This window comes from Prinia subflava, chromosome 4 (genome assembly GCF_021018805.1).
Source record: "Prinia subflava isolate CZ2003 ecotype Zambia chromosome 4, Cam_Psub_1.2, whole genome shotgun sequence".
NCBI lineage: Eukaryota > Metazoa > Chordata > Aves > Passeriformes > Cisticolidae > Prinia > Prinia subflava.
The window spans coordinates 42,748,333-42,773,564 of NC_086250.1; the positions used below are offsets into that span (position 1 = coordinate 42,748,333).

At 37.8% G+C, this 25,232-nt stretch overlaps 1 protein-coding gene across 1 annotated transcript in view; it reads left to right on the top strand.

Moving 5' to 3' along the window:
* The window catches only part of LRIG3 (leucine rich repeats and immunoglobulin like domains 3), a 44,553-nt gene that overhangs the window by 11,702 nt on the left and 7,619 nt on the right, over window positions 1–25,232 (top strand). Inside the window, exons 4-18 of the mRNA XM_063396576.1 lie at window positions 9,031–9,165; window positions 9,823–9,966; window positions 11,856–11,999; window positions 12,313–12,456; window positions 12,882–13,025; window positions 14,287–14,367; window positions 15,032–15,103; window positions 15,470–15,541; window positions 16,719–16,882; window positions 19,784–20,104; window positions 20,629–20,910; window positions 21,340–21,792; window positions 22,001–22,159; window positions 23,235–23,378; window positions 23,463–23,738. Of these exons, the coding sequence (XP_063252646.1) occupies window positions 9,031–9,165; window positions 9,823–9,966; window positions 11,856–11,999; window positions 12,313–12,456; window positions 12,882–13,025; window positions 14,287–14,367; window positions 15,032–15,103; window positions 15,470–15,541; window positions 16,719–16,882; window positions 19,784–20,104; window positions 20,629–20,910; window positions 21,340–21,792; window positions 22,001–22,159; window positions 23,235–23,378; window positions 23,463–23,738 (2,735 nt within the window). The remainder of the gene's footprint in view (window positions 1–9,030; window positions 9,166–9,822; window positions 9,967–11,855; window positions 12,000–12,312; window positions 12,457–12,881; window positions 13,026–14,286; window positions 14,368–15,031; window positions 15,104–15,469; window positions 15,542–16,718; window positions 16,883–19,783; window positions 20,105–20,628; window positions 20,911–21,339; window positions 21,793–22,000; window positions 22,160–23,234; window positions 23,379–23,462; window positions 23,739–25,232) is intronic.

Sequence of the window (25,232 nt, forward strand, 5' to 3'; positions counted from 1 at the left end):
ATTTTATTCATGTGATGAGTATGTATCTTGTTACATGTCATAGGAGAGCTTGTGAGCCTCATGGGAATCTGGATACTGCTGTAAGCTACATGGGTGGTAGTTTGGGCTGTATCTGGTCAGGAGGCTTAGGTCAAGTCTCTGAAAATTTAAGTGCAGGGTGTTTATTTTGCACAGCCCTTTTATATATGTTCCATGAGCGAGGGCATGAGGAGAGCAGTATATTAAGGCAGGAAGCAGGAAGTTCGGGTATTTGCCAGAGATTGTCAGCAAATATCTCTAGCCAGGAGGTCAGGTCCCTCACGTGCTGGCAACATAAGGTTTTGGGGAGACCGTTGGATTTAACAACTGCTTACCACAGGTATATAATGTGCAGACACCACACACAGTAATGCAGGTGTATTTATCTGTCCCCAGAAGGAAAATATGCTAGAAGTTCTCTAGTTTTCATTCCTAAAGTAAACATAAAAACAGTTAAATTAATGGAGAATTGCTTTATAGAAAAATCTTCATTTCCTGGAGACAAAACAATTTACTTTTTACTTCAAGATAGGTGGACTGCTTTTGTGTCAAGTACAAAAATGGGCACTAATGCCCTCATTCCAGAAGAACATGTGAAAGTCCTGAATATTGTTTCCATTCTAATGACATTGTTTATCCAAGTTCTGTCCTATTTATCCTAAAAAATCTGCCTGAACCAGTGATCTTGACACATGAGAAGAAAACTAGTATTGCCTTTTAGATCTATTGCAGTTGTAGTTTTGGACCTAGTGTAAAAATCCAGAAGTAGATTGAAACGAAAGAGTGTAAGTACAATAGCCTTGTCTAGAAGTCCTGCTTGGTGTTTAACCACCAACTGCTATTTGCATTGGGGTTTTACTTTGAAACTCTTCCAAAAATGTTAACTACTTTTAATGTTACTAATACTTTGTAAGGAAGAGACACTGATTTGCAAATTCAGCAATGTTTTTTAAGATTTCGTTTAAGGATATAGTTTAAATAAGAAATCCGTGTTACTTTTACTTGCAGAATTTTAAAAAAATGTATAGTTGTAGACTCTATCCAAGATCATCAGTACTCTGTATCCCTGAGTACTGTGAAAAATGGAAGGTAGCAGTGACTATAAAGAGACAGAACAGCTTTGAGTATTAAAGTATCCTGCCTCTCCAATTAGAATTTATTGTTCTTATCAAAATATGTGTAGAACTAATATTAAACCCCCTATGTTTCTCATTACCCATGTCCAGGATATGTTCTATGGTAATCTGCTTGCAGTCAGTAGGGACTAGAAAGCTGTACACATCCAAGTCTTTAGTGCATATAGTGAAATTCTAACATTAGACTAGTTTCAAGAATGGAGTGTTTTAAATAAACTTGTAATTTTGCCTTTTGTTGAAATAATACTTTATTTAAAGGCACTAGAGCATAGGATGTAGGTGATTCAAATTGTTACGTTGTAAGGAGTGATCATGTTAGTCTAGAATGCAAACAAATACTTGGTCTTAGGAAAGCCAGAGAGGAAAATGCAAAAGTCATGGTGCAGAAGTTAAAGGTTGCATGAATGATTCAAAGTTCAGGAATGTTTTTCAAATCTTACATTAATATGTGTTTTATATTAGGTTCCCGCTTCTTTAGAATTTTTCTTTAGAACTTTTTAGAATAGTTCTTTAGAACTTTTTCTTTAGAATGTGAAATCTGTTTGTAAGAGACATAATGAAAATGTGATGTGCGAGAGGTTTTTTCTCTGTTCTGCTGGGGGAATCTTCCAGCTCTGTACAGGAAGCCTTTAAGGAAGAGAACATTCACTTTTGAGTTCTGAGATAGTTAAAAGTGCTGCCAAAATTGAGGCAGTTTTTTGAAATGTGACCATGTGTTTGTTAGATGATGAACAGAATCCACAAGCCACTTCTCTGAAGGTTTTTTACAGCCTTTGGTTTGTAATGTCTTTCTGTCAATATGTGCTGAATTTAAATTCACTGACTTTCAAGATGTGTCTTGTATCCTGGATGTTTGAAATGAACTAAAAGCATTAACAGAAAAGGTCAGGAGATAAAAAAGGACAAAAGAACTGTAAAGTAGCCAGTCCTAGATGACTGCACAGGTCATAAGTTTTCATAGTAGCCTGATTACATATCTTACTTCATGCACAAACATAGTTACTGAAGAAAAGTTGCAATTAATCCCTTCTAATATTGAGAAGGGATTTTTTTTTTAAGTGCTGTGTGTTCCCTTCTGTTTAAAATGTGGAAAAGTGTATTTATGTGTGTTAGGTGATAATTGGCATCCTGGATCCGGGTTCAGATAGTCATATTAAGAAATAAAGTTCAATAAATTGAAGCAAACACTCAAAATAAATCCTGGATTTGTCCCAGCTGACAGTTTGGAAATAAGAAGTGATAGTTTGCACTTTGTGGCAGTAACTTAAACCCCTGTTAAGGGCCTTCAGTAAAGACAGAAGGGAGGTAGGGTATGAGAAGTTTGCCTCTTTGTCATCTCACAGTGGTCTGGGAGTGAAAGCTGTGTATAAAATCCAGGAGAACACTGTCTCGGTATGCAGTTAGAAAGCTGCAGTCATAAGAAAGATGTTTAGATGAAACTCCTGAAAACGAAAGCTTACATTCAGTAGGAGTGGATTCCTTTCCCTTCTACGCTTGCCAGAGAAAGTGGTATTGTTTGTTTATAAAGCTAGCATACTAAATTGGAGTCTGGATCCCAGTATGAAGAAAACGTTGGTCAAATATTTTACATCCTTGTCATCTCTTCAGCTACCACTTTATTATGGGAAGGATTAAGATTTGGATGCTGACTGGAAGAGTTTGTTTTGAAGAAAGATTGAAAGAAGGGATAGAGGAATGCCAGACTGGGCTTCAGCCATAAGGCTACTTGGAGAATGTCCCAAAACTGAGACTGGTGGTAAACCATGTGTGACTTGGTCTGAAGTTTAGAGCAAGGAACTTACTGGAATTAGTTCTTGCAGTCTTTGACATGTGGTGTGGAGACTTAAGAGGAAGTAAACGAATGAATTTTTAAAGGAACCTGACTTAGTCAGACTTACAGACATGGAAACTCAATTTTTATGGCAGCAAGTTAGGCTGAATTATGGGAAAGAGAAGAAGTACATAGAAACCCAGAGTTTGTTGTAGCAAAAATATAAGGATTGAGAGCCTAGATTAATGCTTTTGCAATGAGAATGGAAAAGAATGCAAATGTTATGAGCTATTTGCAGTAGATAAATCTGTCATGATTTTCTGATCATAGTGGTAAAGGAAAAGGTGAGTTAAAAAGAATAGTAATGGACTAACAAAAATAGAGAACACTGTTCTGATATGACAGAATGGAGGAGTGGTAGGGCTTTTACAGAGGAGTAGGGCATATGATACGGAAAACAAGAAAAGTGAGAATGAAATTGAGAGGTCAGGCATCAGTATTCGGATTATGTTTTAGAGAATTGGTGGTGCTGATTGCAATAGAGGAGTGAAATCACTTGTGCCATGAGTGAAAGAGAAGTGGATGGGAGAATATTCCTTACCTTGTATTAATGATTGAAGTTAGGGGTACATCTTAGAAGGGTGTGCAGTCTAAACTGCCTAGACTTTGGTCTGCACCCTCTGAAAGGGAGGGTTGCTCTGTAATAATAAAGAATAGGTATTTTTGCTTAGGAACTCTATCCATTAGATTAGAAAGATGGTTTATGATACTGGAGGGCACTGTGCTGGGTTTATCTAGGTCATATTTAAAATTTTCCAAGATTTTAGCATTAACTGTCACACAGCTCACCAAGTCTGCAATGGGCTATTATTCCTGTTGTCAGCTCTTGCCAAAGTAGTTGTGCTTGCATTGCTTTTGTTTATAGTTGTTAGAATAAAGGGATGAACTTACACAATCATTTGCCAATCACATGCTAAGTAACTTGTGATTATTTTGGAAAAGCCAGAAAACTGAGTTGGAAACAGACATCAGGGTATTAAGAAGAGAGTTTGGAAGGAAAGCTTAATTAGTTGCATATTGGTACTATGAGGGGAATCAGAAGAGAATTGTTATGGAAGTATCATGTGTTTATAAGTTTGGATTTGTCTCTTTCTTCTTTTTGATGATGAAAACATATCTGATCACAGAGTTGTTTCAGTCTGCATCTTTCTCTTTCCATTTTCCCAGTTTATGTTTGATTTGGGAATCAATAAACCTTTGGTTTCAAGTTTTGGACAGGGTATCGGTAGTCTACAGAGTTCTGAGTTTTCATTTTCTGTTTTATGCCTCTATACCATAAAAATCACAAAATATAGAAGCAGAGTCTTTCTGACATCTGGCTTGAAAGAGAAATGAGAGGCATGGATCATGGAGTGAAGGAGACCTTCAAAAAAAAGAACTGCTTGCCTCAAGGAAGGCAAGAAGCTTGTGTGTGAAAGAGAGGCATCAGGCTTGTAAACCTACCAGTAGAACTGGAAGTAAGCCAGAATCTGGAGTCTATTTCTGCTGACTCTGTCTTGGAGAAAAACAGTTTCACTTGTAATATTTCTATGACTAATATTTGCAAATATTAAAAAAAAACCAAAACAGACTTTCTTATTTCAGTCCAGTTGGGTGTTTTAATTGTGAGAAGACCATGTAGTCCTATCAGAGGCTGGTTTGTTTTTTTTTTTGTAGGGGTAGTGTTCAGCTTAAAACTGCAATTTCAGTATTTTAAATGATGTTATTGTTTATTGCAATATAGCTCAGTATTCAAATGAGTAGAAATTGAAAAAAAAGAACATTTTTGCTCTTCTTGAAGTAGTAGTTACTGAGGTTCTTCTGATAAGAGTTCCTTGAAGTTGTCCAGTCTTATTGTAAAAGCCATAAGGTTTTTTGTCCAGCACTTCCAATTACAGTCTTGATCCTTTGTATTTAATATAATTTTTTTTTCTCTTTGCTTCAATTTTCTTCCACACAGTATGTTTACATCATTGCTCCCAAAGGAGTTTGGGAGGAGAGGAGAAGGAGAGCAAGAAGGGATATGTCAGCTATTATGAATATGATATCAGCTAGTGAGTGATGGGAAGAACAGGTGAAAAACCCAGAAAAATGAAAAAGGAGGCTGTGATTTGTAGTGGCCACCCAGAACGTGCTCAGATGTGGACAGTCATGTTGGTTTTGTGAGGACTCTGATATGGCTGCCTCCAAAAGAGCTCTGATCTGGTCAGACTAGGCATCTATGGATCTCTGTGTCTAGGCCTCGGCACTGGTCAGAAAGATACATCTACTCCTAGCAGAAGGCGCTTTTATTTCCTCTTTCCGTATCCTCTTGTTTTCCAGCAGGAGATTCCACTATGGCCTAATTTGCCTGTTTGTGATGCAGATTATTCTGCTTCTCAGGGCATAGTTGAGGCACAGGACATACTGTATTAGTCCAGATATACACATATGTTAAGTAGTTACTTTACATCAAACAGTAATGCAGAGCAGGCTGCATGGACTCTTCTCCAAAGTTGTCTTTCCAGACAACTTGTTTTTTACCAGGTTGCTCTACCCCCAGGCTCCTGTGTGTACTTAATGTCAGGATAGTAGGGTGAGATCCAACTACGGAGTTTCCAAAACACTGCAGATCAGGATATAGCTGGAAGAAAAAGCTATGCTGGAAGTGCAGGAGTGGTTTTTTGTGCTGAGATTTTAAAGAGAAGCAAAAGATAGGACTTCCAGTCCTAATCTGTTCCTCCTTGGATTTTCCTTGTTACCATGTGTAGGATGAGTTACACTCATGAAGTTTACATGGATATTTTTCTTAGGTAGAAAACATTTCATGCTGAGACATGAAATGTTTTCTGGGGCAGAAAGAGACAGTATGACCATCTCTTTAAAAACTGGGGAGGGGGGCATGTTTCAGCACTTAAGAGCTTTTATATCAAAAGGTGTTAACTAGATGCTCAACAAAACGGATACAGAAGTTTCTGACCTGCTTTGTATTTCCCCAGAGTAAGGAAGTCTTTAGGTCAGATACGTGATAGCTGGTTATATAGAATGAATCTTAAGATCAGAATTGAGAAGGCTGTTACAGGATTTCTGGCCTACTGGTGTGTTTGAAGTCATGAATGTTGAGAAAGAAAGCTAAGGTTTTTCATACCCATAATGAAAAACGGGTATTCTCTCTTCTGGTATTCACATAGGCTTGTGTAAAAGTAGTTAAGTCAGTCTGTATGCACTCATGATTGTTGGTTTGTGGGATTTTTTGCCGAAAGTCAGGGTGCAGGCACTAAAATTGCAAAAGGCACGTTCAAATTCATGTAGATATTTATTGGTGGGTTTATCTGCATTCGTTGGTCCTCCTGCTGCTTTAGCTATAACAGGAGAAGTTGTACGGAAGCTGCAGCATGTTGCTGTTCCTTCCACATGAAGAAATTGTTATCAAATTACTGCAGGTACATTTCTGGGAGAATTTGATGTCCTGGTTTTCTTGTTGCGGGGGATCTCTGTTTCTCTCATCTCCCTCGAAGGTCTGTGAAATTAAACCAATGGGGTGTATGCAGCTCCTTTTGTCTGAACATAACAGACAAACAGGATCCTGTAGCATCTCACAGGAAAGATTTTCTTTGGGTTTTTTTTTTTACCCCCACCCTCCTGTCAGTGAAAAAAACCTTTTTTGTCATTTTGCCCACACAGATTTACTCTTTGGTTCTGTCTTGACAGTTAGATAGGCTTGTGTTTTCAACATGTCCTTCTTGACTAGTTTTGGTGGTGATTTGGCAGTTACGAGGAAGATGATTTTTTTTTTTTTCAATTTGGTTAAGCGATGATTATGAAGAAAAATCAAATTAGAGTTAAACTTTCTCATTTTAACTAAAGTTGGGTCTTAAAGTAGAACTATTTGGATGTTTTCAGTGCTGAATAATCTTCCAGGTATGAATTATTATACTTATATTCTTTTGAAGAGAAACTGGACTAGGTTGTTGGAGCAATAGGGAGTGAACCATTCAGCTATTTTACAGCTGAGTAACTTCTACAGATATGGTTAAGTAGCAAGGTTGAGGGCTGGTTTGATTTTGATTGTGAAATGGACTAGGACTATGATGTGTAATGCAATTTCACTGAGCAAAAGAAGTTGTTTGTCACTCATCAATATGGCCTTACCATCTCCAGAAAAGAAAAATGTTCCTGAAACAAACAAACTGCAAGTTTTTTTGGTTGTTTTTGTTGTAACCTGGTCTGTGTCAGGTAATTTGCCAGTTGGTTTAAATGCTACTCTGAAGACTGTGGAAGAGCTTTATTTGGTTCCATTAGATTCAACTAAAGTTTCGAATACAGGGGCTATTATCCTGCCAGTTGTGAGAAATTTCTGTTTTATGGAGCAATGCTGACACAAAGACAGCACTGTGCAAGCCGGCTTATAACTGAACACTTTCACACTGCAATTTAGGAGGCGTGCAGTTCAGGAAATTGCTGGCTTCTGCTGGAGCACACTTTTACTGCAAGGAAAATTTTATTCATCACTCAAGTAATTGGCAGCCTTAATACCCTGTTAGTAATTACCTTGTAAACAAACTAATGCATAAAGGCAAGGCTCTGTGACCTGTTATCTAACTCACATTCTTATTTGGCCCATGGAACTGAAACATGGTGGTGGTGTTTGTTGTTGTTCTTTATTAAAGTAATTTGTTTCCATTTATTATAAATACTTGCAGGTAAGAGTTAAAAAATGCAGTGTACCTCTACCAGACAGCCTGAGGAATGAAACATGATACAAGCTCAGCATTGGAGGGGCTGCAGGATCACTTACCCATTCCCATATGTGGCCAGAAAGCCCATTAATCTCACTTCTGGTTCAGTTTGTGAGTTAGGAGATTTTTGTCTTGAGTGGTAGTTCCCCCACACCCCTTGAATACATGAGAGTTGTCCATGCTGCCCTAATGTGTGGCTTACTATTTGATACAGAGCAAGTATTTCCAGTAAAGGTAAACACCTTCCAGAGTTGGAAGAACAATATTCTTGTTGATAATTTTACTAAAATTGCATTTGCCTGCCGTCTCTAGGATCTGGGGAAAGCTCCTAAATTTTGGTAATTCTCCAACAAGGTATAGAATGTACCACAGCTAGAATGACTTAAACTTACAAGGTAACAAGAATCATTTCAGATTACATTTGTTTAAATGGTCAGGATGGTCAAATAAATGGTCAGATAATGTTGCTGATGTGCATGTATGATGCTGTACATTATGCAGCCGAGATGGAAAAACTGATGGGTTGCTGGGTATGCCCATGAAATAGGGTCACTGGAAAAAGTTCATGTGTGAAAGTGAAAGAAGGAGTGTTCCTTAAAGCAGACTACAATAGCCACTTCTTCAGATTGTTGCATACTTTTTGTTGTGGGATTGGGTGTGATGCTGAGCTAAAGTTTGACCAGACATGAAGTCCATAACTCCTGTAGTGACCTCTAATATGCAGAATTTTTGTTCTTTGCCAACTCATTAGAAAAATCTCTAGACTGGAATCCTAGGTCTAATTCCACAATTATGGAATGTTTTCAGGGGCTGCACCATCATCTGTCTTTTATAATGTGTTTTTTTATTATAATAAGTTTTTTTCTGGAAACTCAGTTGGACTTCCATGCCAAGGGAGTTTTCAAAAAAACCCAAACAATGTGTTTAGCTATTATGATATTAATTTGCTTGAAATAGAAAACAGCTCTAACCTTGTTTCACTACAATACTGTGACATACCTTTCCATGCAAGTACCAGATATTTCTTCTGTTCAGAAATTATAGGTGATTATACAGTTTCACATCTCTTTTTAAAAGCCATGAATTGCAGTAATTTGATTATATTGCATTTTTTTCATAGTTTACTGGAATTATATTTTAAGACATATGAATGCAAATTTATTTAGACTATTCCAGTTTGGGATTTCAGATTAATGTTATGCATAGAGAAACATACTTTATTGCTTTTCTGTAACTCAAAATTATTTTCAAGTAGGGGAATTAAGAACTAACATTTGCCAGAGTTATGTAGTTAAGATGTGTTTACTCTGGAAATGACAGGCTTTTGCCTACCACCCTTAAATTTCAGGACCAGTAACAAGATTGCCAACATTTTGTCTGAACATCTGAAGCCATTTCAGAGTCTAGAAACTTTGGACTTGAGCAACAACAACATATCGGAGCTAAAAATTTCATCATTTCCGTCATTACAGCTCAAATATCTGTAAGTAAAAATTACTTTTTTGTTTATTTTGGTTTTGGTTTTTTTTCTTTCAGGTAACTTTCAAAAATCTTTTTGGATAATTTAGATTGGCAGCTGTTTGTTAAGGTACTAAATCTTCTTTTAATTGTAATAATAATAAATATTCCTACTTTCACCTGTCTAGTTTAACATAAGCTGCTAACTTGAATATATGAGTTGTTACAATGACATGTTTTAATTTGTTAAAAAAAGCTAAGGCCATTATCTTGAGATGAAACAAATAGATGTGTCTCTTGAGAGAAATAATTATGTGATAAAATGAACTTAGGTTCCCCATGGCTAGGCTAGTTTGTATTTATATGGAGTTTGATAGACTTCTTGTGAATACACATCTACTTCTTATTCAGGAATATTGCAATGCCAGATATACTGACTGATAAAAAAATAATAGGATTGCCACATATTATCTTCTTCCATTAACACACTCTGTCAGAGTAGAGTAAAATGGTGGTGGTGAAATACTATTTGACTATAGAATAAGCTGTCAAGAGCTCTAATTAATGTGAAAAAATCCATTTATAAATGACTAAGCACCACAAGAGCTTTGTGTTTCATTACTTGGTGTTAAGAATTTATTAAATAACTGTAAATTTAACCTTATAGACATTGTTTCAACAGGTATATTAACAGTAACCGAATAACCTCTATGGAGCCTGGTACCTTTGACAATTTGTCTACCACACTTCAAGTATTGAAACTGAACAGGAACAAAATTTCAGCAATTCCTCAAAAGATGTTTAAACTGTCCCATCTGCAGCACCTGTAAGTGTAACCTACAATTGACTAATTGTTTTCAGGTTTTCCAAAGCACTGGCAGTGCTTGAACTTTCGCCCTTAATTTAACCAGAGGCAGAGTGAGACAGACAGAGAAAACATATTACTACAACCCTTACTAACTGCAGCGTTGTACTGAACAAAACTAGTCCTATATGTTGGTGAGATGTGAACAGTCTTTGTGTTTAAAATTGTATTTGCCTGTTAAAAGTTTAAAAAAAAAGGCTGGAAAAGGGGTAGTAGCAATATTTCTGTAAAAAAAAAAATCAGGAAAATAGTAAGTAAAGTTATATAGTTCACTGCAGCAGTCATTTACTTTGTGCTTTCACAGTGAAATGAAGGAAATTGATCTCCTTTCGGATGGCATGCCAATAAGCAATATGCTTGAATAAATAGACTTTCAGCTTTACTGATACTGTGCTGTCCATAAATGTTTTACTGAATAAATAATAAAGTTAAATGAAAGACTGGGGAGTTTTAATTGGAAAATTTAGAAAGTGCAGAAAATGAACAAGAGAATGGGTTTCACTTTGTCAAATCCTGGATAATTATTTTCCATATCAGATAGTCAGGAGCTAAGAATCTCTTAGGTTAGCCTTGAAATTGATAGGTTATAAGAACACTGAAATATTAGGGTGTTTGACACTTCTGGAGAGAGTGACTGTGTTTCTTCTGTGTACAAGTGCTGGAACGGTTTTACTCAGGCCTCAGTAGAAGAGTATGAGAACAGTCCTGCAAAGCTCAGGATTTGTTAATGATCTTGGTAAATGTTCTGATCTTCAGATTCACCTTAAATTTTGGGTGTTGCTGTATTCTTGTCTGAAACTGTTCCCTTTATTCATAGTTGGTGTGGTGACTCAGTTATGTTAGGTAGCTTATCTGCAAGGAAGGCAAAAAATTTGTGTTGTCACCTGAAAGTATTCAGAGAAGAATGGGGAAGAACTCAAGTCTGTTCTTACCGAATGTTCTTGACTTTTTATTCATATTTAAACACAAGATGAGAAGTAGGGTTCTCCCTCACGTTTGTTATCAGGTAGACTTTGTGTCAGACTGCCATAGAGGAAAGCTGAATTTTTACAGGGCTGTGACTGAAAAGTTATGAAGTTATAACTATGGGGATAGGATTATTTACACCTTTACTTTACATGAGGAAATAAATTTTGGAAGGAGAGATTCGTCCTAATTTGGTAGACCTAAGTGTTTCTTAAAGAGGCAGACGATCACTCCTTTTCCTACCTTTCGGTAGTATTGTCTAATCCTGTCACTGCCCTCCAGCTAGTTATGCCCTACATCTCCCTCACAGGATACACATGGCTCCCTGTTTCTGACCTGCACAGGGTGAGTTTAGTGGCAGAAGGGTGAGTGCCAAGACCCTTGAGAAAGAGGGAAGGCACTGTGTGTAACTGGTTGTGGAGGAGGGAGAGATGTAATGAGTGCTTGGCTACAGATACAGAAAGAGATCACTCAGAATATTCAATTTTGTCTAGTTATCACAACTAAAATTTTAACTTTTTCTTGACTGTTGCAATTGATTGCAATTACAACCCAACCTTAACAGCTCTACTCCTGGAGGAACACTGCTTTCAATTTTGAATTTGGGTACAGGATGAACTATGACATTCTAGGTCTAGAGGGATTCTTGAAGTCTGAAAATCAAGGAACTACCAAGTAGTTGTCCTCAGTATCAGAAAGGCAGAATGATATTAACATGATTGAACATAATGTGCTACAATGAAATGTTTGATATTTATTGCTTCTTGTCTTTGTTTCATGTGCGAGGAAAGTGTTTAAATAAAGTTGGTTCTTCCAGAGAGGGAAGAAAGGTTGTTGGCATGTAGGTAAAATTTCTGTGCTGTAACTAAATTCTACTGATGCAGGGAGCTGAATCGCAACAAAATCAGAAAAATAGATGGGCTCACTTTCCAAGGACTTCCTGCTTTGAAATCATTAAAACTGCAGAGAAATGGGGTTACAAGGCTCATGGATGGTGCTTTCTGGGGTTTGACCAACATGGAAGTCCTGTAAGTATCAAACTTTTGCTAGTAGGTTCTGCTGATTATATATTAAGTAGATTTGCACAAAATTAGTAGAGTAGTGGTAAAATGTGAGGGCATTTTTGAACTAAGTTGTTTTGTGGTGGTCTAAAATGCAGCAAGCAATCAGTAGTGAATGTGTAGAGCAGCACTTTTTAAATGCATGCATACAATTCGAGATTTAAATAGAGGCTGCAGCTATCTAGCCAGTGTGGTGACGTCAGATGTGGACCTGTGGGATAGCATGCATGTTGCTGAGTTCCTGAACCTTATGTCTTTTTCTGTTTGTGGGTGTTTTTAGGCAGCTGGACTATAACAACTTAACAGAGGTAACCAAAGGCTGGCTTTATGGCTTGTTGATGCTGCAGCAACTCCATCTCAGCCAAAATGCCATCAGCAGGATCAGTCCTGATGCCTGGGAATTTTGCCAAAAACTCAGTGAGCTGTGAGTACCTTTATTATATTCGAGTTTCAAAAGCCGAATACATGCCAAAACATGAGCTTCTTAGCACTGATCTATCAATTTTTCATAGCAAAGTGTCCAAGGTGACAACAACTTTGCTGTATAGGACAGTTGTATCCTGTTGAAAGAAGTTGAGTTAGCTGTGATGACTCCATTTCACTGTAGCAATTGTACTAAAGCTGTAACACAGTCATTTTCAAATGACAGAAATCAATTATGCAGTAATTTGTGAATTGTTCGAAACAGTGCAAAATGCCATGTGGCCAGAAGTGGTGTGGTGGGGTCTGTGATAGTCATAAGGGGAAAAATTGTGCTTCCCCCCTGAAAATTCATGTGGGTTGAACTAAGTTAAATAAGAACTGCAGCATGAACATTAAAATGTTTTTTTCTCCACCTTAAATTTGCAGAGATTTGACATCCAATCAATTAGCAAGGTTAGATGATTCAAGCTTCATTGGTTTAAGTGTGCTGGTTGGTCTGTACATTGGAAACAACAAAGTAAATTACATCGCTGATTGTGCCTTCAAGGGACTTTCTGGTCTACAGATTTTGTAAGTTGATAAAATCAATTTGTAAGATCAAAAATCTTAAGAAAAATCCTGTGTTTATAGGTTATTTCTTTTCTTTATGAAACAGACAAGAACATTTTGTTAGCTTCCCCATAATCAGTGTATGATTTTCTTACAGTAAGATTTCTTTCCAGAACAGTTGAGAAAGGGAGGAGTTCCTCTTTTGTTAAGGCTATGCATAATGGATGGTGGTAACTGTGATACAAACTTCCAGTAGCATTATTGTGGGAGAGGCATATCTCTGCTTGAAGGCAGCAAGCAGAGCACTGCTACCCACAGTTTTAGGGATCTGGATCATAGTTGTGTCTTAGCTGAATCATTTTTCCTCATAGCAGAAATAAGACAAAACTCATTGTCATGACTGGACAATTGCTTTCAGTAATAGAGCGTTTTTTGGAATAGCATTTCTTAAAGGAAGGGAAAGAACAAAGTAAACTTATCTAAATAAACTCCTCTTCATTAAAACCTTCCCATTGCATACCACTGATCCATCTGTCAGCCAGATGAACAAAATTATTGCCTTTCCCTCTAGACTTTATTTTCAGGGGTTTGCTCACATGCTCACATTTAGGGCATCTAGGAAAGATGCAAATAGAAGAGTGTACACTATGTTTTTTAAGAATAAAGAGAGTTGGAGTTCGTAAAGAGAGGAAGTTAAGGAATTGTGAGGTGTTTAGGTATTAAGTATTATGCTTTTTCTCCTAGATTTTTCTTTCTCCTCCAGTCCTACCCTGTAGATTGTTTGCTGACACACCATTCTGTACACAAATCTCTAATCTCTTTATACTTCTTAGGTAATTAAGCAAGTGTTTTGAGATGTAAAATGATTCTCTGGGTGTTAATATTATGGACTTAAAAAGACGTGAGGCTGTTTTGTTTCAAAGGGTTCCTTTCCCTTCCTGTGATGCACATGCTCTTAAGGTAGTGCTGCCTCTGAATACCTTTAGTCGAATATGTGGATTGGTTTCCTCACAATTCCAGAAATTGTTGAGTATGTGATCTTTTTAATTATCAGTGGGAAAAATACTAATGGTCGTCAAAGTGTCTCAGTAAAAATTGAAATGATAAAGTTAATCAGGAAAAGCTTCTCTTAAAAAACCCACAAAAACCAACTGAATAAAAATCTAACCTAATAGAAAGCTATTTTAGAAATTTTTTTAAGTAATACATGCTGTTGAAGAAGTGTGTGCCTTGTTCTTTTTAATAGCTTGTGTGGTTTGATTTCCCCTCCCCTCTTAAACAGGGATCTGAAAAACAATGAAATATCATGGACTATTGAAGATATGAGTGGTGCTTTCTCTGGCCTAGATAAACTTAGGAAGCTGTAAGTATTCCTACAATATTTGTATCTCATCATCCCTTAAAAAAGCTAGCTTATTATGTGTCTTTCAAGGATCAAACCCAACACTTAAGGATATTAAATTTTCCATAGCAGAGATGATTTTTTCTCCCTTACCGCTTTGTTCTCCATAAAATGTTGCTTTTCAATAAAAGAAATTCAAGATTTTCCAAGTCAAGCGAATCTGAAATATTTTAAGTATTATTAATATTTATGGATATGTTTATCAAAGAATGAGGTTTTCCCATACTGAAAAATAAGAAGTGTATCATATGACAAAGGCATAGTGACAGACTTAGCCTTCAATAAGCTAAAGCAGCATACAGTGGGAGTGGCTCCATTGCATTGAAATTTTCAAATGCAGATTTGTAAAATTAAAAAATGTTTATAGTTATACATTTAGAGTAATCCATGTCACTTAACTGTACACCTAAAAAATATCTTTTTAAATCATTGTAATATCTAGATATTTATTCCAGGGGAACAAATTAATATCTTTTAGATGTGATACATTTTGATGCATTGGAGATGGGTGAGTGGTGAATACTAGTCACAGTTTAAAATAAATGCCAAAATTGCAATTATTCAGCTTAAAAAAATATTCCCGTTTAATTGCATTTCTTTTGCATCATGTGCTTAAATCTTTCAGGATACTCCAAGGAAATAGAATTAGATCCATTACAAAGAAAGCATTTTCTGGTTTGGATGCACTTGAACACCTGTAAGTAGTAGAAATTCACCTTTTACCCAAAATTGGAAAAAGTATTTTGATACTAACCAAATTTAAGGAAGGACTAACAAGCTTTACTTATGACTTGGGATGAAATACACTTACCATGGTTGCTACCGTGATCTTCAGAAGATTTTTCAGATTTGGAGTTACACTGAATGTGAATTTTGGAATTAATGCAGAAATTCTTACGTATAAAGCATGCTATGAAACTCTTTATTAGCATCTCTTTCGCTTTTGAGCTTGAGCGTCCTAATATATCACTAAAATAGCAAACACTATTGCTTGGGTCTTAAATCCGTTCAGTTTAATAAATTCTTAATGTCTTTTAATCCTATTTTTCTTTTTTCTTCCTAGAGATCTAAGTAACAATGCAATTATGTCAGTTCAAGGAAATGCATTTTCACAAATGAAGAAACTCAAAGAATTGTAAGTTTCTATCAAAAGACATGATCTCTATTAAGTATATATATCCTGAAAATGTATAAATAAAAGCCTTGTAAGACATCACCTGATGCAGTAATAAACCCCTGCTGTAATCTCTCTGAAGTAACATAAAAAGCTTATGTCAGTGTTCTGGGTTTTTTATTTTTTATATGATGTGTGTATTTAAGTGAGAATGTAGGATAGGAGGCATTCATTTTCTGTTACATTTGTTGTCTCTGAAGTCCTTATTTTAAATTGGGTGATCTCTAACAGGTTTTAGATAAGGGAGACTTTGATGTAATGTGCTCTAAGATGAGCAGTGCTATCACTGAGCTAAAGCTTGCTGGACCAGTGAAATGCAGTGCTGTAATTCTTTTGTAAAGACCTGGTTGTCAGTGCTTGTAATTGGGTCCTTCTCTCCTGTAGTAGCAGAGAGACACATCTTCAGAGAAGTCATGAAGCGGTCACTGCGAAAAATGTCTTTTAGCAAGGATGGGTTTTTGTCCTCTCAGCCTTTTTTTTCTGTAGATCAGTGCAGAGCAGTGCTGGCTCATGGGTTGGGTGCAGAGGGTTATACCAAAGGGTGACATCACCCTTTGCCAACATGCCACCAGTGGGGTTCAGCAGGGCTCCATCCTCAGCCCAGTGCTCTTCATAAATTACTTGGGCGCAGGACTGGAGGGCACACTGAGCAAGTTCACAGACCATACAAAACTGGGAGGAGCTGTTGACTCCCTCCAAGGCAGGGAGGCCCTGCAGAGAGACCTCAACAAATGAGAGGGCTGGGCAGTCAGCAGCTGTATCAAGTTCAACAAGACAAAGTGCTGGATTCTGCACCTGGGGTAGGGCAGCCCTGGGTGTATGGACAGACTGGGGAACGAGATGGTGGAAAGCAGAGCCGTGGAAAGGGACCTGGGGTCCTGGTCGATGGCAAGGTGAATTTGAGTCAGCAGTGCCCTGGCAGCCAGGAGGGCCACCTGTGTCCTGGGGGCATCAGGGACAGCATCCACCAGCTGGGCAAGGGAGGGGATTTGAGCTGAATGATATTGCTGTCTTCCTCTTGCAATATGTGTGTTTAAGCTAAAACCTTAGTTTTGTTACAAAGTGTGCTTGTAGAGATCTGTATTACAAACAGAAACAAACAAACAAAAAAGCTTTGCTTTTAATTGATTTTGCTTAGGCACTTCAACACATCAAGTCTCTTGTGTGACTGCCAGTTAAAATGGCTACCACAGTGGATGTCAGAGAACAACTTCCAGAGCTTTGTAAATGCCAGTTGTGCCCATCCTCAGCTGCTAAAAGGGAGAAGTATTTTTGCTGTCAGCCTGGATGGCTTTGTCTGTGGTGAGTGTAGCCTCTATTTCTCATTCTATAAAACAAATTTTGCTGTATGCTTGGGATTTTTTAGTGGTTCCTTGACGTGTTGTGATTTCTGTAATAAAATGGAGATGTGATACTTACTAACATTTTCTTCTGTTCCCAAACTGTGATGAATATGCTCAAAGCTTGAGGCTTTGAACAAGACAGGTTTTCATTGTGACTGACTTTCATTTCACATTTAAGCTTACTTACGTAGAATGTATCATAGTGTGCAAGTGAAAGCTCAGTAGTTTGTGAAGGTAAGTGTATATGCCTCTAGATTTAAATGATATTGTTTAGATAACTATCATTTTTTAATGAGACATATTTTGGCAAAATAAGGATGTAGTTTTTAGGTTTGGTTATTTGTAAATTTTTTTCATACTCCATTAGCCTTGAGGTTATTCCAGGGCTGATAAAATTGGAAGGTAAAAAAGCCATACTGGCTTTAGCTCTGATGTTTTTTATGGGTGCTAGTTGTCTGCTTTAAAAATTATTTAGAGTATGTAAATTACTGCCTTTATATAAACTGTTTAAAAAAATACCTGTTTACCACGGTTATGATACTGGTATTTTTTATTTCAGTTTTCCAGATAGTAAATGCTAGTAAAATATTTTTACTTCAGGACCTGAGAATTTGAGGTGATAACATATGCCTTAAAAATGAAATTTTTCTATATGTGTTTAGTAGCATTCATGAACAGCTATGTTATGTTGTCTATTTAAAGCAAAGTGAAGCTAAGCATTCAGAGTAAGGACATGTGTTTGATTACTCTGATAAAAAAAAAGTGGGAACTTTGAAAATATCAGGAAATTTAAAAGCTAACTACATTTCATGGGGTTTTTAAATATTTTATTTTTTTTACTAAAGAAAATTCAAACTTTATATTCTTTGGAGACAAAAAGTTAAGTGTCTTCTCAACAACTTCCTCTCATAGCAAATATAACTGGCTGATTTTTACTGTTTCAACTCATACCCTTTTTCAGTGGGAAAACAGGTCCAGAATATAAAAGAATGTACCAAAATTATTTTTCCCTTCCTGTTAGCAGTCAGATATTTAATAAATTACATAATGAGCAGATTCTAGCTACTTCTGAGGAGGAGAGGTTGGCATCATGCAGGGAATTACACATTACTCACTGGCTAGAGGAGTACATATGAAATAGGTGTCCTAATTTATGCAAAATACATTCTGACAAAAAATTAAACTGGGGTTTAAATGTATATCTTCCATTTGTTAAATCGGGGAATTGTGATCTTTTGGCTGCTGAATGCTATTTTTAGGTAATTAATTTTAAACCATTTAAGATGTATTAGCAAAAAGAAATGTTCTGAGACAATTGTTGTGCTTGATGCTTAACACAATTGCCATGCAGAAATAACTAAAATTTCCTAATACATCATTGAGTGTTTCAGTTACAACTTTAAAGTGTGTTATCACTAGACGTTCTGATGTGCACACCTTGCCTTATAAGTTTACAATGGCTGCTCTTGCTTTTATAGAATTTCTAAGTGGAGTGTGTTGACTCCTGTCTGAAATTAAAAGGTGTATGTATGTGGATGTCTTTGGGACAGAGTCATTCAAATATGCTCTGGTATTATCCTGCTGTGACAAAACATAATGGTAATCTTAGCCTAGTGTGTTTTGTATTCTGTAGTGTATGCTTATTTGAGTGACCTTTTTATCACCCCTTCCTGTCAGATAATTAGGATTGAAGTATGGTCTCCCATCCCTTCACAAGGCTAATTTAGGTACTTAGAGTGTTCTACTTAGTTATTCCTGTGCAAAGTCAGTGAATGTATTAATTTGCAAATAGTAAGACATAGATAGGAAGCATGAAAAGCAAATGGCCTGGGAGGTTCTTGAAGGCCATGCTCAGAGCCCCAGATCCATGTTACCCTGTCACTGGAGCACAGATTTGTACCTGCAGGAGTTTTGCAGACAGTTCAAGGTTAGGCTATCTGCACATCTCACTTTCTTTTGTAACAGAGTGGAGGTTCTTCAAGGAAATAACACTTCAACCCCATAGCTGTTCTCAGTCATTTGAGATGTAATAAGACAAAGGAGCTAGGAAAAACAGCAGGGTCCACAGGGAGGAAGCTTTGGGGCACAGGGCATTCCCTGCAGTTCCTGTGAAGTTCCAGAGATTGGACACATCTTGAAAGTTGGGAATATACTAAGGCTTTTGCTTTTAGGAGACCAAGCATTTACTTGCCCACCCCTTTTGCTCATGCAGTGTACACACAATTGAATAAATAATTCAGAAGGCAGCTAATTCTGTAAACTCACAACATGCCACTTCAAAGGTAACTTTCCTATAGTTAAGGGACTGCCAGGATTTCTTGAAATTCTTGTGTTCTGCCCTGCTTAGGGGACCTTCCACCCCCTTTGGCCCAAACAGATGCAGATCACTTGAACACTGACTTTTGTATGTGATTTTTTTTTGTGGGTTTGGGTAAAACCCTCAACTGTAACTTGCAGTTTCTGATAGCTGAAGAACTATGCTTTCAATAAAGAAAAACTCACAGCAGCCTGAGGTGTTGTAAAGATGAGAGGTAGGCTTCATGATTGATGTTCAGAATAGTTCTTGTGGATGTCAGGGGGTAGTACTTCCACCTTTAGTAGTGCTATTGAAGAAACTGCACACAGTCTGCTTTTAAATGTGCTTTCTCTTCAATAAGAGATGGCTTGGCACAATAAACTCATAAATACACCATCTTTAAATGCCCTAAGGCTAACAAAATTTAAAACAAAAGCATTGTGGATCCATTTAATAAATACTTACCTGACTATTCTCTCAAACCTATAAAACAAGGCGTACTAACTCTCTGGAAAGAGTCCTCAGGCGTCACATATATTTTTTTTTTTCTTTTCCTCTGTGCAGATGATTTTCCTAAACCACAGATCACTGTCCAGCCAGAAACCCAGTCAGCAATTAAAGGCTCCAATTTGAGTTTTGTGTGTTCAGCAGCCAGCAGCAGTGATTCCCCAATGACTTTTGCATGGAAGAAAGACAACGAATTACTGCAAGATGCTGAAATGGAGAATTACGCACACCTGCGGGCCCAGGGTGGAGAAGTGATGGAGTACACCACCATCCTTCGGCTGCGCAATGTCGAATTCAGTAACGAAGGGAAATACCAGTGTGTTATTTCAAATCATTTTGGTTCCTCCTACTCTGTCAAAGCCAAACTTACAGTAAACAGTAAGTATGTTGTGTTTTGCTTGTGGACTTAGAATGCTTTTAATCGATAGGTAATAGTAGATTTTCCATTCTTGTCATCTGCATCTTTTACAAGATCCATAATATGAGATTATTTCTTAAAAATTGATTCATTTCCAAGGTCACCATTCAGTTTTACTTCTGGTCCCAATGTGCTGAAGCGTAGAATAGGAAAAAACAAATAGCATACCCAATTTATAGTAAATCTGGGAAAATCAATGTTACCAGATGGAAAAATGTTAACTTTTTCTCACAGGAGGTAGGTGTATGCTCTGTTTCAGATGCTATGGAAAGGTCATCTAGGAGGCTGTTAGCAAAAATGAGATTTTGATCTAGGTGGTCTCACATACTTCACAGTTCCCTCCCTTTCTGCTGGCTACCGATCAATTCAGGTTATATGTTGCTCTAGTGATTTTAGGCCCATGAAGGGTGTTCAAGAAAATGCTGTACAAAAAAGGAAAAGTATGTTTCATGTATTGATTTTGGTATCACCAACTTCTCTTTAGTGCTGCCTTCATTTACAAAAATCCCCATGGACTTAACCATTCGAGCTGGGGCAATGGCACGTTTGGAATGTGCTGCAGTTGGGCATCCTATCCCCCAGATTGCTTGGCAGAAGGATGGTGGAACAGATTTTCCTGCAGCGCGCAAGAGGCGCATGCATGTCATGCCTGAAGATGATGTATTCTTTATTGTTGATGTAAAGATCGAGGACACAGGTGTTTACAGCTGTACTGCTCAAAACACTGCTGGAAGCATTTCAGCTAACGCAACATTAACTGTGCTAGGTAAGATATTGGCAAACCTCAACAGCACGATCAATATTATGATTCAAAATAATAAAAGTTAGTTATGTTTCTCCTCTGGTATGCATGGAATGAGGAGAAGAAGGGGCTTCTGTTTTCATTTAGACAGTAGATTTGTTTAACTTTTGATTTCTTGACATTGTGTTAACCATTTTTTGTTTGAGTTCTCTGCAATCTTAAGCATGTATGATTTGGCATTTTTACCTTGTAATCAAGCGTGTGAATCAGATCAATTGATAAGTAAATTGTAGACTTTCAGTACAAATTCTTGAGTTTCTTAGAATGAGAATAAGCTTTATTGGGACTTACTGGTGCATTTAATTTAGCTTTTCCTTTTGAACTGTGAAGGAAAGGGACACTTCTTACTCTTGCAAGATCATTTAGAATATAAGGCTTGTGCTTTCTTTTCAGAAACACCATCATTTTTGCGGCCTCTGCTGGATCGAACTGTAACAAAAGGGGAAACTGCAGTCTTGCAGTGCATTGCTGGTGGTAGCCCTCCACCCCGACTGAACTGGACTAAGGATGACAGCCCTCTCGTGGTAACAGAAAGACATTTCTTTGCTGCAGGCAATCAGTTACTAATTATTGTGGATACAGATGTAGAAGATGCTGGGAAATACACATGTGAAATGTCTAATACACTTGGAACGGAACGAGGCAACATCCGTCTTAATGTAATTCCTACTCCCACCTGTGACTCTCCTCAAAACATTGCCCCATCACTTGATGATGATGGATGGGCCACAGTTGGCATTGTGATCATAGCTGTGGTTTGCTGTGTGGTGGGCACTTCCTTGGTGTGGGTGATCATCATCTACCACACCAGAAGGAGAAATGAAGATTGCAGCATCACAAATACAGGTGTGTAAACTGAAGGTTTACCTTGGAAAGGAAAAAAATGTTTGTGGTTGCTTTTCAGTGACTTTATTGTAGAAACATTTGTGTGCTTTGACTCAGAGGCAGAAGGGTGAATTATTTGTTACTTTCAATGCTTTGCTGACAAGTTTAAAAATGTTTCTACAAACTGAACTATGCTGATGGCTTTTGTATGTGTTTCACTTCCCCACAGATGAAACAAATTTGCCTGCTGACATTCCAAGTTACCTGTCATCCCAGGGGACACTGGCTGAAAGGCAGGATGGATATGGCTCATCTGAAAATGGCAGTCACCATCAGTTCCTCTCATCTTCTGTAGGAGGATATTTCCTGCAGCAGAGGGACAGTAATGGTAGGTAGAAAATGCTAAGCAGATTTTTCATGTGGCTTGAGAAGCTGCAGTTTGGCTATTGTCTTTCTAACTAATAGAAAAAACACTAAAGAATCATGTTTACAGAAATTTAATAGAGTATGTGAAATTTATTGCTTGGGAATTTTTCAACACAATAATAACTGGAACTTGGTTCTGTTCATCCAAATTACATTATGGTGTTTATTAAATGAGGAAGTTTTTCTCTAGTCCCAAGGGTAAACTTAAACTGATGAGGACATGCGCAAAACAAGAGCATCCAAAAGAAATTACCTTCCTCTCTTACAGCTTGTAGCTCTTACAGCTTAGTGGAATATAGGCATGTGTGGCAGTACCAGTAGAACTTTAGTATAACTGTTTAAACTTGCTCGTTAAAAGAATTGTTAGGGCCAGAGTCAATAAAGGATTTCAGGCAAGTTAAAAGCTGCAGTACTTGACATTTATACATATGGCCCCTAAGACTCACGTACATACCTGCACTAGGGAGGAAAAGGCACCTTTCTGGGAAAGGGCTTGGGGTTGAGATACAATCAGGAGCTGGGACAGGTGGGACTGGAGTGATGGTGAGATAATTTTGCAGTTGTAGGATAGTGAGAGAAACAGTCTCTTAGTGGATCAAGAACCAGAGACTGTGTCCAAAGCTTTCACGAAGCATTGAACTGAAAATCTTTATAGCTGTTCAGGCAGGCAGTGACTCCCTTAGATTCTTCCAACCAGGACTTTGACATTGACACTCACCTTTGAAAGGTGGCTAGATAGATCATAAATTTTTCTTCTGTGCTTTGGAAGAAGCAAGTCCCTGGTTCTGATCCCTGTGATTGGTTTTGTTTTGTTACTCAAGGATTGTACAGTGAAGTGACACATTCTCTGTCAAGTTAATTAATTGAACAGTTGCTGGAATTACAATTCTCATCCACAGGTTAGGTTAAACCTAAGCAAACTCTAAGCTACATTATGAAGTGTAGTTGTAAAAAGGGGTTCTTAAAACTTACTCAAGAAACTGTAAGCTGAAGATTTAGAAAAGACCATGTGCTGACACATCAATTTTATTTTTAAGGCATTTGCCATCTAGATAACAGCAGTGAAGTGGACTTGGAGGGTGTTGCAGATCCATTCCTATGCCACTATCTGGGGACTTCGGGGACTTTGTATTTAAAAGGCAACACTTACAGTTCTGACACATTTGAAACATACAGTACAAGTAAGTTGGTGGCGGGAAGTTTCAGTCCTAACTCAATCTTTGTTGTGGTGAATCTATGTAAAATCAATTTTTCATTCCCTTTAGGTTGCAGCTCTGACCAGAGAACAGCAGGCTTGGGCCCTTATGAGTCTGGATATTTAAAGAAAAAGGAATGCTGTCAATACTCACCTCCACAGGAAGATCCCTTTGACCAGCGTGTTGACATCATTGGGACACAGGCTTCAAGTAGCAGATTGATGAACTCTATTTATACTCAAAATGAAGGAACTGGACTGAAAAGCAAAAGTCCCAACTCAGACACATTTGATTTAAATAGAAGTTTGGAACCCTCATCTATTACGAGTAACAGCACTTTCATGGGTATGTTCTAGCTATTGTTTTTTATTCAAGCTGCAGTTCTCTTTGCTATCTTGTTTCCTACTTCCAACACTACACGGAACTGATTGCTCAGCTTTTTGTTTCCCAGATGTTTAAAACTGAGGAACAGAAAAGTGACTATAGTAAAACTGTGTAGTGAGGATATTTAGATGACCAGATCTTAATAGATCACATGTCCATAAAAATCTCATCAGTGATGCGATTCTTATCTTCTGCCTTAATATAGCTGCAAATGGCTGTAAATGTTAGCGTACATAACTTAAGCATACCTTAACAATCTTCAGGCATACCAGAAGTTTTGCCTGGCAGGCAAAAGGTGTGTAAGGAGGGCTCAGGGCAGGTGGGGAGACTTGAACTTTTATTTGTGTACATATATTGTCTAACTTTGCCCCTCCTTTGTCATTTTCTCATGATGTGCATGACAAAAGGATTCCCAAAGTTTAGTTTAGGGTTTACAATTTTAATCCAGATTGCAGGGAGAGCTGGGGGACAGGGAAAAGCATTGCTTTATCCTCGAAGCTCATTAAATTTTGGATATTAGTTTGGTTGCTTGGTTTAAAATGCATATAAAACTACATACTGCTTTCATCCTTGTGATACCTTAGGGCCAAGCATAGCCCTGGTACCATGGATTGTCTCCCAGCTGGTGTGTCAGCAGTGGCTGATCGAGATCTGGGTCTGCTGGCTCTGAAGGGGACCTGGGGGAATGTGCATCACTGGGCTCTTTGTTCTCAGGGGGTGGGGAGGGAGGCACAAGCTCTGAAGTTTTCCCCCTTCAAAAGCCAGATGTTTGAACTGTAAAATGTTGCAGATGCCAGGACATCTGGCAGAGACCCTGGGACTGCACGCAGCCGGCCTCCTGGCTGCCTGCCACTGTTACTGTGGTGGGACTGTGCAGATAGGGCTCTAGCATGTCTCCTGTAGAAAGCAGTCCAACTGTATGTTCATATATCCAGAAGTTAATGTCACCTCAAGGGCACATAGTTCTCCTTCTACTCTAAAAATCTATGCAGTTACTTCTTTGATCAGTTCTCTGAGCGTACTACCCGACTTAACGTTGCATTGTCATTGCCTTGGATGCTTCAAGATCATTAACACTCTTTTCTCAAAGAGCCTATGGTTAGATCTTGGAGGTGGTGGCTGTGCAAGAAGTTGTGATAGATTTCTTGTCTTTAGTTGTGAATTCACTTCTTCAACACAGTCGTTAAATTCAAGCCCCCTTTTGCCTGTATAATCACAGTGAAGAAGACAGCTGGCATCAGCATGGTTTATTGGCACGGTTGATACATGAGCCAGAAAGTTCATGTCTAGGATTTTTGTTTTTAAGACAGTTCATTTTTAGCTTTGGTGTTGTGAGGAACATCCTTTCATATTGCATTAGGTCAAAACTGCTCTACAAAGCATTGATGGAAATAGGGATTTTGTCCAATTCCTTTTTTAGTAACTTCTTGGATCACAGTTTTATTTGAAACCCTT